The following is a 16884-nucleotide window of genomic DNA, read 5'->3' on the forward strand; positions in this document are numbered from 1 at the left end:
TTTTTAAATAAAAACACAGAGCTGTCTGTCCTATAAGAGTTCCCCATGGTGGGGAGGTGGCTCACTGCATCTCTTGGAGTTGTTTGCCAATTTCCTCTTTGTCCTCTGTATTTCCAGGAAGATTCAGATTTGATTTTTCTGGCAAGTCTGGTCCATTGGCAAAAGAAAGTACTTCTATCAGGAGGCATGTAATAATTGATGTGACATCCATTAAAGCTCAATCCTCAAATCCATTAAGTCATTAGAAGTTGCAAAATGGTGATAGTCTAGCATTCTTTCTTCATTTGTTAGCTGGACTACTTCTAGAAAGAAAATCTTCTTTGTCGACTCTTTGACTACCCTAACATACTATTTATATGCAAGAGTTACGATGAGTGCTCATTCCTTTCCCTTTATTTACCAGTTTCAAAAATAATGTGTTAGGTTCCTAGAATCTACAAAAGAGATTTGGGGTTGGTGTTTTTTTGTTTTTGTTTTTTAGGTATCATTCTGAACTCATAGATTTAAGCATGTTTTATGTGTCATTGGTACTCAAATTCTTTGTCCAGTGGGCACATATTTTGATTTGCTCCTGAGTCCTTTTGACATGCCTTATCAGTCTTTGATAGCTTCCCGGCTTTCTGGCATAAGATGTTCTAGGCATTGTGTGTGTGTGTGTGTGTGTGTGTGTGTGTGTGTGTGTGTTGAAATATGAAATACATCCTAGGACTACAGTATTTTTACTTAACTTCATCAATCTTGCATCTGTATTTCCTTTCTCCCAAGCGCTTAACGACACCAACAGAAACACTCATTTGTTTTATCCCACTCTTCACACACACTCTTCTATTATGTCTTAGAATAACAATACCCACACTACAACCAATTATATAAATACTGAAAAGAATTTAAGATTCTTTGCAGATTTTCTTGTCCTGGACTATATCCCACTAGAGATATGCACTCAAAGTATCGTGTTTTAAAGTCACTTGGAATAAATCCATTCTGTGTGATTATACTACCACTCAGATACACAGATAAGTTCATTTTCCTTTTAACTTTTTAGGAACTGCCTTTTTGGATTTAATTTTGCTTTATCATTATGTAAAATATGTACATTGTTCCAAAATCAAATCTACAAAACTAAATAGCCAAAGAAGTCTAGGTTCTTACCCTGTTCACTCATTCTACAGCAAAACAAGTAACTTTTTAAAAAATTTTATAGTTTGTCCATCAATTTTTTGAAAAAAACACACACATACATTTGTACATATATACATATTTGCATTCCTCCAATCTCTTAGGTAAACAGTGGCACACACTATACACTTTCACCTTAATAGATCCTAGAGGTCACTCTTTCCACTTACTAGATCCTAGAGGTCACTATATCAGTATATAGAGAGAGTCTCCAACTTTTACACAGTCTCCAACTTTTACACAGCTACATTGTTCTCGGTTTTGTGGATCATTTATTCAACCAGTCCCACCCTGATAAACATATTTGCTGTTTCCAACCTTTTACTATTACAGATAATGTTGCAATGAATAGTATTGGATATTTTGTATTTTTGCCTGTGTATCTTTGGGACCTATTCCTAGAATTGGGATTGCCCAGTCAAACGTAAACATGTAACTAGCTAGATATTGCCAAATTCCCCCTCTGAGAGGGGGTATACTATTTTGCATTCCTACCAGCAATATTATTAGAGGACTAGTTTTTCCCACAGTCTTACCAATAAATAGAGAATATTTCAAATCTTTGGATTTCTGCCAATGTAATAAGTGAAAATTATTTTTCAGTGTAGTTTTAATATGCATTTCTCTTACCATGTGTCAGGTTCAGCATTATAAATTAAGCACCTTTTACGTTTGTTTTTCTGAATATTATCTATATACTAGGCCCATTATTCTATAGGGTTGTTGGCCCTTTGCTTAAAAACTTTATATACTGAGGATATGAACCCTTTATTTGCAGCATAACTTGTAAGTATGTCACCCAAGTTATTTGTCTTTTACTCTGCTATAATATTTTTTTGCCATGCAAAAATTCTTTATTTTATGGCATCAAATTTATCATTCTTATACATTATTGCTACCAGATGTTGATTCATGGTTAGGAAAGTTTTCCCCATACCTAAGTTATAGAGGAGTTAATCTATGTTTTCTTCTAACACTAGTTAAAGCATCGCCTAAGACTGGATATTGCCATTGCTACTATGATATGGTATCTCATCTAATTCTCTCACTACACCTCCAGTGATACAGGAGAGCAACAATAGACTCAACAAATATTTTTTGAGTTCCTATATTGTGGTAGGCACTGCCCTCAGAGCTGATACACCCCAGTGGAAAAGCCAAAAGGTCATTTTCTTTAAGAAGCTTATATTGTGATGAAGTTTTCCTTCCATATAAATATTAGGTAAATAAAGGCTCAAAATAAATACTCAAGTGGAGCACAGTAATGAAAACCCCAGCTAGGCCACAAGGTCTCTGAGAAATGAAATGATATTTTTGTGTCCTACACAACCTGTAGTAGAGACTGTGTCCAAGAAAATGACCCTTGGAAATGTAAGGACGTGTAAATGAAAGGAGCTTCAGGCAGTAAAACAAGCTCACTCAAAGGACCTATTATACAGCCAAGGACTTTATTAAGGGGTTGCTCTGCCAAGGAACCAACTAGACTGAATCTTCCATGAATCAATGCTAGTGAATACTCAAGGACAAAAAGAACAACAATCAATTCTTAAACTTTTTTTTTCCAGCAATCATATTATGGGTGATAATGTTGGCAACATTTATCTCTTGTTTACTTCTGACACCTAGCACCATGCCTAACACACAGTAAGTATTTTATAAATAACCTACTGGAGATCCAACAAAGAAGGTAACCAAAATGATGCTGTATACCTAATTTTCATATCTTAGTTCGTTCTCTCTCTCTCTCTCTCTCTCTCTCTCTCTCTCTCTCTCTCTCTTTCACACACACACACACACACACAAGCACAGAAAAAAATGCAAATAGTAAATTTTTCCTAGTTAAATCTTTAAAATTCATGTAAATCTTTGGGCAAATGTCCTTTTTGACTTTGGAAGGGAATGAGGCCGAAGAGTTGACAAATTCTAAGGTCTAGATCTCTGGCAGTCCCAAGCAGTTATTCTAGTCGTGTGTTTCCCCTCTTCCTGTACTGCTCCCAGAAGAACTGTCAAAGGTGGTCATTGCTGTGGGGACAGCTGACCCTTCTGATACCCAGTCTGTTGGCACTGGGCTAAGAACCCAGGCTGAGTAAATGAGGAATTGGATCTTCTCTTTTCCTTCATATTTGGCCTGAGCTTAATCACACAACGTATGACCCGTCCAATTTCAAATTAACAACTGCCAAGTCGTGTCTTAGAGGCCAAACATCAATCGATCATAACCATAAGGACTTAAGAAATCACCTACATTTGAAAGCAAAAGAAGAAATAAATAATGCAAATAAATTTCACACACTTCAGGACAGAAATACTTGCAATAAAAACAAACTTCTAGGGTTAAAATGATCTTCATTGACACAATGCATTACCACAAGTTGTAGTCTCTCTCCTTTTTTTAATAAACTAAGAAGGAGAAATACATTATCCTTATGGAATAAATGTCTGTATTCAATTTTAAAAAGCATAAAGTTCAATGAAAACGGGTAAAAGATTCTTGCAAAAGCTCTGCAATTTAACTTCACTCTCTAGATTTTGGTTTGGTGTGTAAATATACACATAAAGAAACCCAACCACAGCAAATGTTAGCTTTTTTCCAGAGGAATGGAGGCAAGTGTTGCAAATGTGGGTCCTGTGTCAGGAGAACATAATCACAATGTAAACTGGTTATTTCCAAATGGTGTCCCCCAGCAGGGAAAAAAAAAATGAATGGAAGTACTTAATAAATTCTGTTTTCCATAAAATTCATACCAAAGGGGGGAAAAAAAGAAAGAATGTGAGCTTGGAGGTCAGTGAGAGTTTTGTTGGATTTCCCTCCTTCTAAATTCTGTCATCTCCTTTTTAAAGTGGCAATTCGGCTTTTCACAGATATGACAGAAATACATTTTTTTTCCCTGCAAACCATTCACCAGTAAGTAACACTTACTAGTGGACATGTATTTTCTCACAGATGATTGGCTAATTGGATATTGTCACTTCCAGTTGCAGCTTGATATGCTATAAACAATGCCATTTTCAAGCAGAAGTAAAACCAAACAAAAGTACTAGTGATCTATTTCTTTTCCTTCAAAGAAGATAAAGGGTTCTGACTCCATCTTTACACCCCTAAACAATGGATGCAGATTATGATGGGATTTAATGTAGAAATTAAAATGATTCAGTTATCTTAATTATATGTTTAGCCACACGGGTCAAATAACATCCTACAGAGCTCAAAAAGAAAGGCCAAATTCTTTTGTTTAACTAGAAAAAATAAGTAAGTTGACAATGGGCTAAGGATTGGAAAGTTTTTGATTAAAAAGGGATTTTTGTTGGAACACTTATAATGAGATTTGAGCTGCAGTAACAATATAAAATTGAAAGCAGAATTACATACAAAACGAGTACTGTAAAATATCATTATTTTAGTACAATAGAAAATAAGGTGTTTGTGGTTTTACTCTATAAATTCTGTGTTGTCTGCTCATATGTATTCCTCCTTGGCCGTCTTCTGAATAGCCATTCTGATTTCCGAGTTCTTCTGCACCAGCATTCATTTGCGGTGGGGGTAGGGATGGGGGTGGGGGTGGTGGGACCCATACAATCAACATCTCCTAGGCTCAACTTTTTTCCTCCATTTTATTGGCTTTTCAGGACTAATTCTCGTCCACGCATCACACTGGTGTTCAGTTACAGGGCAGACAATGAATTTCCCTAATCCATTTAGTGTGCTGACACAGCCATGTTCACAATTTATAGAATTTCCTTTCAGACATCTACCTATTTCACAGTTCGTTAAGATTCAAACTGAACACCTGTGTTTATGAAGTCAAAAGCAATTTTATACTAAAAAGGTGTTAAATAAGGCATTCTCTGTAAGCCCGAACAACAATAACAACAACAAATGTACCAGACTCTTGACCTGTGGAACAAAATACTGTCTGTAGCTACCTGCATCATTCTTTAATGGGCAAAAAACTGCCATAGAACTGCAGCCAAAAAACATAACACATTTTAATTCCTCCACCCACCACAATTCTTTCACGTTTTACCTTAAGAATGCAAGAGTATGCGGCTGCCTTGCAAAGTTCACCCAGATACATAAAATCTACAAAACACCTAAAAATTTCAGGAAGTAAAATGTGGCCACTTCTACCCAATGTCTTCACTAGCTTAGATATAAGGACACTTTCAGCATTCTGGGGCCCACAAAGCCTGAACCTGGCTCATTTTTATGTGACCCCCCTCGCCCCCGTTTTTCACATCATTAATATAAAGAGAATCTAAACAAAACCCACAGAACAAAACCCACAGACAGTAGGGGACGGGAAAGTGTGTAGTTTGGCACTGCCATCATACATGCCCTCAAAATGAAAAGGAGAAAAAAAAATAAAATGCTTGTAGCAGAGGTGGTGACCCCTATAACGACTGTGGTTCCCAACATTTTTTTTCAACTGGTAATAAACTATTTTGCAGACCTCCCAATTGTGGCCACCATGATAGTTACAGCTTTGCAGGTTTATGTCTTTTTCTTGCAGTTAAGAGTGTTATCAATAAAAATTTCAAATGATGCTTTTCCTGGTCAAATAAAAACATTTTAAAATGTGAAGCCAACGTTGGAATGAGAATGGAAAAATACAAGTGACACCAGGATTTTGGTTTGTATATCCTTTCACCATGTCCCTTAATTTATGAATTTTAAAGACATTCCTTGCAAGTCTTGAAAGTGAGACAATGCACCCTGATACAGCACTGGGGTAATTTGACTGTCTTGAAAGTTGGTTTTATCATATGCAACTAACTTTTTAAAAAAGCACCTCACTTTAAATGTCGTGATTATGAAGGGTCTTAAACAAAAGTCTATCTCAGAAAGGACATTTCACATATTATTCGTTAATCACTAAGGTGATTAAAGAGGACTTTCCCACTTGCTCGTCAACCACGGCAGGAGGTCAAATGGAAAACTGAAATGACTCTTTAAAAGTAAAGGAGATTCCTTGTAAATCCCACCTTAGATACTGCAGCAAATATTATTTCCATCTATTTAAAAAACAAAAACAAAAACAAAAAAAACACCTCTTGTGGTCAAAACACGTGAGTTGAGAAGAAAGAGAAGTTCCTTCCGTATCTGGAATCATTGGCAAAGCCCTGTGTCCCACAGTCCCACAGTCCCAAGAGGCCACAAAGCATTCCTTGTCACGGGGACCTCTATACCCCAGTCCTAACCTCACCCTGAAGTGCCGCGGAGGGCTCATCTCAATGCAAATCAGCCAAGGAATAAGGACTCATAAAACTTATTTTTCTCCGTGTAACATTTTAATTGTCAAAAGCCTGGTTCTTATGACTCATCTTGAAAACTGACAGCACAAGTCTGCTTTCTCGCTGTGTTATCACACTGAATCATCTGTGACTCAGAGACCAAAAATTGCTGCCATGGGCTCAGAACACACCTCCTCCACCAACACCTTGTACAACCTTCCTGCAAAAACGATCATCACAACTTCTGGTAAAAATGCATTTAATGTTTTACATTACAGATGTATAATATGTGTATCTCAGACAACTTAAAGATCACCTGAGTCTCCAACACAAACAGAAAGCAAAGACACTGCTTTCCATTCTTTTACTTTTTTCTTTCTTTTTTACAAAGTGTGAATGCAGGTATGAATATATGTATATATACACGACCATAAACATCTTTAAAGAAATAAAAACTAAATATTATATGATGAATTCCTCTTAACATACTAAAATTCTAGACTTCATGTACAATGTTACCCTCTCTAGAGTTCAGGCAATATCCTTCCGATATGGCCAGTGTTACTGTTATCACACCCATAGTGTTACTATGAGGATTTAAATCTCAGAGTTCTTCATTCTTAGACCACCTCATAGCTATGACTGGGCTGCATTCTTGAAACCCCAGTGAAGCCACCTGTTGAGACAGAATTACACAACTGGCCATAAACTTTGCCATGAAGATTAAATCTGATAATGTATATCAGATCCTTGACACAAAGGAAGCCCTTGATTCACTGGGAGTTATGGAAAGCACTAGGTTTCTGGTTAAGAGTTCAGGGTTTGGGAACGCAGGCCCTGTCACTCACCATTGTAGGCGTATGACCTTGAGCAAGCTACACATCCTCTCTAAGCTTCTATTTTCTCATCTTAAAAAAGGGATCAATAACACCCACTGCACAGGTTGTAAGTCAAGTTTAAAATGAAGTATTGCATGGAAAACACATAGCCACAGTTTCTGGATCTCAGCATAGCAGCCACAAGACACTCAGTAGACATTTGGGCCATAAAATTCAATTAAAAAGTCCAAGACCAATACCTCCTGAGATTATGGGTCCCATGTTATCCAGCACCTTGCTCATCGTAGATGCTCAATAAAATATTATCAAATGATATATCCACTCATTCAGACAAGTCGAGGGAGGGGTCTGTCTGAATGAAGTATAGCCAACTGAAGCATTTCTGAGTAGATGCGGTAACTCCTGAAATAATCAAACCAGCGGAGTGTCTGTAAACCCATAAATAGTATTCCTTTTTTTCAAGGAGAGCCAAGGTGCTTGAGTGTGCACTCAAAGAGGATTGACTTTAACCAAAACATAAAATCTTAACATTATCAGAATAATGATCTTAGCAGTATGAGCCTTCCATTTGAAGAGCTATACACAGACATTTCACACAATTTGCATACTTGAGTTTTCAAAGGAGCTAAGCATTTACTTCGATCTTCTTTCTTTCCTTTACTTACCTGCTTTGAAACAGCAGAAGGAAGATGATGTACAATTAAGATTTTGTGTGGAATTATTAGTAACCAGTGATAATGAAATCACTGAGTATCTATGGTATTATAAATCATCTCTAGCATACACACACACACACACACACACACACACACACACACTGTAGAATTTTGGCTGGATGAGGGCAAAGAACCATATCAGGCACACAGTAGTCATTCGGAAATATGTGTTGAATGAAAAACATACATGAAATCCATAGGGCAGGAATCTTGAATGCGAAACTCTTAGAAATGCTTCAGAGTATCTGTAAACTGTGTGAAAGCATTTATATTGTTGCCTGTGAATATGAGGGTGTACGTGCTGAGGTGCATTTTTTCTGGGGAGTGAGCCTAGCAATTGCATGGTATGTTCCTCTCTACTAATTACATTTAAAAAACAACAATGTGACGGCCCCTTGCTATGGAGCTGCCACTAATCTAACTTGCATGTATTGCCCCTTGCCTCCATGAATACAAAATCCCTACATTCTTTGTTAATTAAAAAGGTTCTCAAGTATTTATCCTTAGACAAGAAGAACTCTTCCCTGACCTATTTGGAACAGAAATGAATATAAAGAAAGCATTATAGACTACTGTCATGTAACACATCTTCCAGAAAACATGCAAAAAAGTTGTCACGTCCGGTCACTTGGAAATCATGCTGGTCTGGGGAAAATTGTACTTGCCAGAAAACAGGAAGCCATCGATCGCTTAGCTGGGGGACAGAACAAAATAGATGGCACTTTCACAGTATCTTCATTTCTCTGTATCCTTCTCAGACATAAAAGTGTGACTCAATTGAAATATGAAAGTCTGAGCTCGGTAAATATAGACACCAAAAATTCAAAGGAGACACACAAAGGTAGAACACACAGGATGGATAATAAGAAGTGAGGCAGAGTATTCCCTAAACATCCCTGATATACAATAGAAATGATAATAACAATAATGATAACATAATTTATAGCTAAAACCCTTTACTCGAGTTAAAGCACTTGTCACGGAGATGTGTCAGGAGGGCACAATGGCCGCCATTTTACAGATCAAGACACGGAGGCTCAGAAAAGTTCTTATTCATGTCACAGTAATTAAACAGAGAGGCTGAAGGATGTCTACACATCTCCCACTTCTAAATGCTGTGTTCTTTGGACATTTTACTTCACATCATAGAATAACAGCTAGGCCTCTTTTCTTCCTAATTGCTGGATATGTTGCTAATTTTTTGTTGAAATCCAGAAAAATCAAGGTGCTAAAGAAAGCCATTTTATTATCTCGACTGCCACGTAATTAATGTGTTGGCAGATGGGGACAAGTTGGCACATAAAAAAAAAAAAAAAAAAACATCAAGGGAAGTAGCAAAATAAGAAACTTGGCCTTGGGGTCCTTTGAAGCTATTTTAAAAAGTAAGAAGTTATGTTAAGAGCTATGTGGTATAGCCCTCTGTGTGTGTAATTATTACTCCACTGATTTATTGCACACAGTCAAAGAGCATCTGGGCATTTGTACGAGTTAAAACAAACTAACCCAAGAGCCAAGCCACATAGCCGCAAACCTAGACAACTTGCCTCCCACCCCTGTCCCACTCTTCATCCTACCACCTCCCAAACGCAAATTCTCTGGTAGCAAGAGTCTTCTATGCATAGATGAACTATTAAGCCAGTGGCATCTGTCATTATATTCTGAAAGAGTAGCCAGAGCCAGTTGATGGCACGGTTTTTCCAGAGAAACCAGCAAGGTTCTTCCAATTCTAGAGAGAGCCCTCTTCTGTTTTGGAAAAAGCTTTCAGGAATGACTCAGGAATCAAACTGGTAGGAGCTGTCACATGTAACCTCCTCCAAGGATGAGTGCCGTATCTTTCATATTAATTGAAACTCAGATTTTTTCGTGGTAGGGCATAATGAAACATAACATATCTCATCTACTGAAGACTCGTCCACTAAGTTAAGGAGACTCTTACTTCCCTCTGTTTCTCCAAAAAGTGGGAAAATCACTTTAACATATTTTATCCCGTTGCCAAAAATCCTTTGCCTATGATGCAATGATTAGAGCAAATTTTAACCTAAATTGCTTCCTCTAAGAAATGGACATCATTGGGTAACTTTCTCCATTTTCATTTACAAAGATCTTAAAAGAAGAAAAAAGGCAAAAGAAAATTCCTCAGATGTTTCCAGCAGATAAAATCATTAATCTCACACTCCCAACTTCAAAGCAGAAGACTAGAAAATCACCTCACTTTCTCTGCACATGGAGAATAATTTTTTTCTACTTCAAAGCACTGTCTCTTTATTGGGTCATTTTAATTATTGAACGTGGGATGGAAGCTATCCACATAATGTCACCACTGCTTTTTTCATGAAATATATATAGGTCTAAGTTGGAGTACATTAATTCAAGAGAGGTAAAATACCGAAGAGACAATAAGAAAAGGGAAGGAGGCTGGGGAAGACAGGACTCAGCAGTGCAAGGTGGTGAGAGAAAGGAAATAAGCCTTTCTGAACTAACTTTTCTCATTCTGTCCTTTTGGAGAAGAACCATCAACGAGCCTGACTGCCTGTTTGGGCAACGGCCTTGCTTCTCCAATTTCCTCCTACCCAATGCACAACAACACAAGCACAATAACTTCATTAGCAATGTTGGCATTATTGCCAACATAAGACAGCTGTGGGCATAATCAGTTGCTCTGTGAATAACCAACGGGAAGAAAACCCTGTGCTCTAGAACAAGGGTCGGCACACTATCCCACCCAGCTCAGAGTAAGACTGCTAGAGCGAGGTCAAGCCAGGCATTCCAATTCCCTCTTAACCCCTCTTTCCACAAAATCACAATGCAGTGAGTTGGCAAACATTTTCTGTAAAGGGTCAAAGCGCAAGTATTTTCAGCGTTGCAGGCCGTACAGTCTCCATTGCTACTAAATTCTGCTGTTATAGCAGGAAAGCAGCCAAAGTCAACATGTAGGTGAATGAGTGTGGCTATGTTCTAATCAACTTTATTTACAAAAACAGGCAGAGGGCAGGATTTGTCCTATAGGCCATAGTTGTCAACCCGTTCTAGACAAGTGCTGGAGGGCAGCATTGTTCTATAGTTGTTGCTATCCAATGCAGCAGTCATTCGCTACATGTTACTGTGAAATACTTGAAATGTGGCTAGTGTGACTAAGCAACTGCATTTTAAATTCTACTGAATTGTCATTAATTTCAACGTGCATAGATATGTGTGGCTCGTGGCTACCTTATTAGATACTACAGTTATAGATCATATTCACTGCTGCCTCCTCAGAGGTAAAAGTCACCTTGCAATTTATGGCATAGTTTACATGTTTTGCCTTAAAAAGAAAATATCCATGCTTCCACATTCACAATGGAACCAACTGAAAATTACATTTCTTAAATGTGAATATCTACGTCACTGAGTCCGAAATATTCTTTTTAGTTTCAATCAATCAAATAACTGCCCATTAGCCAATGCCAAGTGAGTAGGGGCTGAGTCAGGTCCATGCCAAGACTTAACCCAATCTAGAATCTGTTTCCTTTCTCCGGTGAACACTGTCCCGATTTTGACTGAGGGCACAGACTTATTAATGGCCCCACTAACTCCTCAGGAAAATCCAAATCTCTCCAAAGACCCCAAAATATATACATGACATGCAAACACATGGTTCAAAGAGCACAAGAGGAAACATACACCTCCATTTCACCACCTTCTCCTATGGTGACCCACATAACACATCACCTCAACACTTTTGAAATCAGAGAGATTCACTACATTCTTGCTATTGCCCACAGGTAATAATTTATTTTCTGTCAACTGTTTTATTTACACAATAACTAGGTTTGGTTCTGCATTCCTTAGCAGCTCCAAAGATAAAATCCAATGGAGAGAAGCAAGGAAATAGGACAGTAACATATATTTGTTTTCTTATAAATGTGAATGAAAAAATAACCAACCAACATTTCCTTTAAGAAACTCACAGAATACCAACTTTCTTCCATGGGCAAAAGAATCTTGATAATTGAGGATACTCCCTAGAAAGTAAGAACCTTTGGAACCGTGGGTCCCAGGAGGGGGACCTATACAGATACACCGCAAATTAAGGCAGATGACATTCTGACTAAAATGAGTCTCGCTAAAATAAAACAATTCAAGATCCAATCATTTATCTGGGGTTCCCAAACCCAAAAAGCTCTGAATAATGAAAAAGAATATTTCCAAATGTGAAGCAAATTGCTTCAGGGGTACAACCTGACACAAACTGACAGGAGGCTACTTATATTGTCTATATTTATCCTACTTTAGTGTGAAAAAAAATTTTTTCTGCATAAATTCCCATATGTTTGCTAATTGGGTATTGCTGCAACCCCACTGGGAGTGTTATATAATCTATGATACATGCAATGGCTCTTACCTTTCCAAAATCCCCCAAATATCTGCTATCCAAAATACATCTGGCCCCAAGCGTTTGGATAAGGGATCCTCTACGGAAAGCTGTTCAGGTAGGACATTTTCTATCAGTTCAATGTCTGCTGCCCCGAATCCTGATACAGTGCCTTACCTCGGTCTGAAGAATGGCGGCCCTCTGTTCTTTGGCAGTAAGCGACTCTTTAAGCACTTCAATGTGTTGCTTGCAATCTGAATTTTGATTGCTAAGGGTTTCAAGCTTTGTTTGTAAGGCAAGAAGTTCTGACTCCTTCTTTGAAAGTTCCTGCTTCAGCTGATCAATCTGTAAAACAACAGCCAAATTGCAAGAAATTAGAAACCACAGCTCTCACTCTTTACATTTGGGAACTACTGATTTCTCGTAATTGTCAATAGCTGAGGATCATTATTCCAACAAGGCAGGCCATGATTTGCTTAAACAGATGGCCTGGGAGTCACACAGTCTTGGGTTCTGGGGAGGCTCTGGAAGGTGGCTGAAGAGTGTAGAAAACAGGAAAAGTAAGGTCAGCAGACTGCTTTCCACCTTCCACCTCACTGAGAACCAAGGTTCACAGTGGAATGAAGGCTTCCTGGCCAAATCTACTATTCATTCAGGAGACCACAGAGTCTATTCACCACATCCTCAGAAGGTCCCACAGGGAGCTAATAAAGACATAACCTTGACCTTTGCTCCCCTACAGGGGATCATTTGACAAAAGGGAATACTCAGCCAGAAAAATAAGTAAGCACTGGGGGTTTTGTTTGGGCTTATATTAAATACTGAGAAAGCAAAAAGAACATAATATATATATAAAGTATAAGGAAAAATAATACAAGAAATAGCCAACATTTGATTCACCAAATAAGATCATTAGAATTACCTGTGTTCCAACCCATTTCTATCTCCTAACTTCCCATTTCAGAAATAATTATCACTCTAAATTTTGTCCTTATTATTATATTTTCTTGCTTGTCATTTAGTCTTACCATATATTTTTATATCCGTAAATAACATATATTTAGTTTTGCATCTGTAAATAAAATACTATTAAGTTTTGCATACTATTTAGGTTTGTAACTTTTTTTTGTACTATTTATGTTTTTTTAACACTCTGCTTTTTTTCTACTCAATCTTATGTCCTGGAGATTAAATATTATTGTACATGCAATTTGTTCATTTTCAGTGTAAGACTTCACCACAATTTATTTGTCCATTCTGCTGTGGATAGACAATTGAAATTTGTTTCCAGGTTTTTTGCTATTACAAAGAGTGCTATTCTGAACATTCTTATACATAATACCTGGTACAAATAGCAAAAATAATCTAGGAGTTAAATTGTTGGACCACATAGTATGCACAGCCTCAGCTTCACAAGGTAACAGCAAAATGTTTTCCAAAGCAGTTGTATTCATTTTCATAGTCACAAGCACTAAGTGTGCTGGTCACTCCATATTTGTCCATATCTTATGTCACCAGCCTTTTACATTTTTGCCAGTTGGATAGGAGATGTGGCAGATGATCCCCTAGGATATCTGCTACCAATGTCTTCCTACCTCTACAAATGTGCTGCTCCTCACAACTAGAGGTAAAGTCTGTTTACCCTCCTCTTAAACCTGGGCTGAACTGGGACTTATTCTCCCAGCTGAATGCAGCAAAAGTGTCAAGTATTCCTGTTCCTGCCCTATCCTGCAGAAGGAATGGCAGCCTCAGCTTCCTCCTGCAGAAAGCCATGTTAGAAGTCCAATTATCCTCCAGCCACTGTGCTGTGAGGAAACCCATACCGGTGACATGCAGGCCAACGAAGACAGAGGCCTGGAGGAAATGGTGGCCCTTTTCTCTTATTCCTGGTTTTAAAGTGAAGAATTGTAATGTTTCATCATTAAGTATGATGTTTGCTTTAGCTTTTTATAGGCACTTGTCATGCGGGGTCTCTGGTCCCACTCCCCACCCAAGAACGCAGGATATGGTGAGGCCAAAAAGGAACACCCATGGAACCATAGATAGGCGAGTCATACCACTATATTCTCGCTGGTGGCTGGGTTGGAGATACAGGAAGCAGGAGCCACACGATCCGCATCCCACCATCCGCTTCTCTGCCAACCAACCAATCGCCTAGCGTAGCCACAACACTTATATTAGTGGCTAATGGCTAACCAGTAACAGCTGATGGCCATCTACTACCCGAGCCAGCACCTTTCCACGTGATGTTGACAGCCTGGAAACTGTTCTCTGGGACTCCATCCCTACAGCACTTTTAGGTTTCAGAAAGTTCCCTTTTATTACAATTTTGGCAAGAGTTTTTTGGGGTTTTTTTGTTGTTGTTGTTGTTGTTGTTTTTTGTTAATCATTAAGGAATGTTTATCAAATATTTTTCTGCATCTCATGATTTACCACATTTTTCACCTTTAATATGTTATTGTAATGAATTGCATTATTGGATATTTAAAATATTAATCTCTCCTTGCATTACCATGAAAAACTCCACTTAATCATGATGTTTTCTTTTTTTAATATTTTACTTGATTCAGCTTGCTAGTATTTTGTCATGATCTATTAGCTATGTAATGGGTAAGGTTGGTATATAATTCTCCTATCTTGTGCTGCCTTTGTCAGGTTTCAGTATCAATTGAGCCTTCCACGTAAAGTAGAAAGTATTCCTTCTTTTAATGTGTTCTGAAATGGTTTGCATAAAATTGAAATATTTTCCCATCAATATTCATTAAACATCACCAGCAAAACTATCTAGAGCTGCTACTTTCCCTTTCCAAACACTATTACTTCCTCCATCTTTACTGGATATAGGAATGTTCATGTTTCCAATTATTAAAGTTAATTTTGATTTGTTTCCCTAAGAATTTTTCATTTCTTCTAACTATTCACCCCTATTAGCAAGGAATATTCATAAAACCCATTTACCTTTAGATATTCATGGCATCTATAATTCTCTTTTTTTTTTTTTTTCAAAACTAACATTCTTTATTTTACTCTATTTTCTTGAAGAATTTCAGCAGAGGCACACCATGCTAATCAGCTCTTCAAAGAACCAATTTTGGCTGTGTTGATCATTCAACATTTTTATTTCCTATTTCACTAATTTCTGCTCTAATTTTTAAATTATTTCATTCATACTTTTTTGGATTTATTCTATTTTCTTTTCCTGACTTTTATGAATTTCTTAAGAATTTTTTATTTTTCAATTGCAGTTGACATAAACATTATATTAGTTTCAGTTGTACATCATACTGGTTAGACATTTATATAACTTATGAGGTGATCACCACGATAAATATACTACCCATCTGACACCATACATAGTTATTACAATATTATTAACTATATTTCCTAAGCTGTACTTTACATCCCCATGACTATTTTGTAACTACTAATTTGTACTTCTTAATCCCTTCCCCTTTTTCACCCATTCCCCTAACCTCCCTCCCATCTGACAACCCTCAAAATGTTCTCTGTATCTATGAGGTTATTTCTATTTGGTTTGCTCATTTTGTGCTTTAGATTCTACATATAAGTAAAATCATATGGCATTTGTCTGTCTCTGTCTGACATACTCCACTCAGCATAATGTCCTCTAGGTACATCCATGTTGTTACATATGGCAAGATTTCATTCTTTTTTATGGCTGACTAATATTCCCTTTTATATATGTACCATCACTTCTTTATCCATAGACACCCAGGTTGCCTCCACATCTTGGCCATTGTAAATAATGCTGCAATGAACCTATAGGTGCACATGTCCCTTAAAAGTAGCATTTTTGGTTTCTTCGAGTAAATACCCAGAAGTGGGATTACTGGCTCCTTCTTTGTCTCTTGGTACAGACTTTGTTTTAACATCTGTTTTTTCTCTGGTATATATCCCAGCTTTTTATTTTTTGTTTCCATTATCATGAAATATCTTTTTCCATACCTTTACATTCAGTCAGTGTGTGTCTTTTAATCTGATGTGAATCTCTCATACAGTGTACCTCGGTTTTCAAACGTAATCTGTTCCAGAAAAACGTAATCTGTTCCAGAAGACCGTTCGAGTTCTGAAACATTCAAAAACAGCCAATAGCTAGGCCCCAGGATCTTACACTCAGCAGAAGCCATGTGACATGTTCGACTTCTAAGTCATGTTCGAAAAATGAAGCATTTACTTCCAGGTTTATGGCATTCATAAACCAAAATGTTCATCAACAGAGAGTTCGAAAACCGAGGTACTACCATATGCAGTGAACGTCTTATAGGTAAGGGTCTTGTTTTCTTATCCATTCAGCCACCCTATCTTGGAGAATTTAATCCATTTACATTTAAAGTAATGGTTGGTAGATATATAGTTATTGCCATTTTATTAATCATATTTTTTGTCTTTTTTTTTTTAACCTTAAAGAAGTCCCTGTAAAATTGCTTGTAATACTGGTTTAGTGGTGATGAACTCCTTTAGCTTGTTTGTCTCCAGGAAACTCTTTATCTGTCCTTTGATTTTAAATGATAACCTTTCTGGGTAGTCTTGGTTGTAGGTCCTTGTC

The 16884-nt window shown here is 37.4% G+C and overlaps 1 protein-coding gene across 17 annotated transcripts in view; it reads right to left on the reverse strand.

The window, feature by feature from the left end:
* The window catches only part of ERC2 (ELKS/RAB6-interacting/CAST family member 2), a 918050-nt gene that overhangs the window by 585223 nt on the left and 315943 nt on the right, over positions 1-16884 (reverse strand). For all 17 annotated transcript variants that reach the window (XM_074313127.2, XM_074313130.2, XM_074313128.2 and 14 more), the window contains one exon: positions 12495-12662. In XM_074313127.2, the coding sequence (XP_074169228.2) occupies positions 12495-12662 (168 nt within the window). The remainder of the gene's footprint in view (positions 1-12494; positions 12663-16884) is intronic.

The sequence above is a fragment of the Rhinolophus sinicus genome, chromosome 5 (assembly GCF_057876585.1).
Source record: "Rhinolophus sinicus isolate RSI-liver-muscle chromosome 5, RSI-T2T, whole genome shotgun sequence".
Taxonomy (NCBI): domain Eukaryota; kingdom Metazoa; phylum Chordata; class Mammalia; order Chiroptera; family Rhinolophidae; genus Rhinolophus; species Rhinolophus sinicus.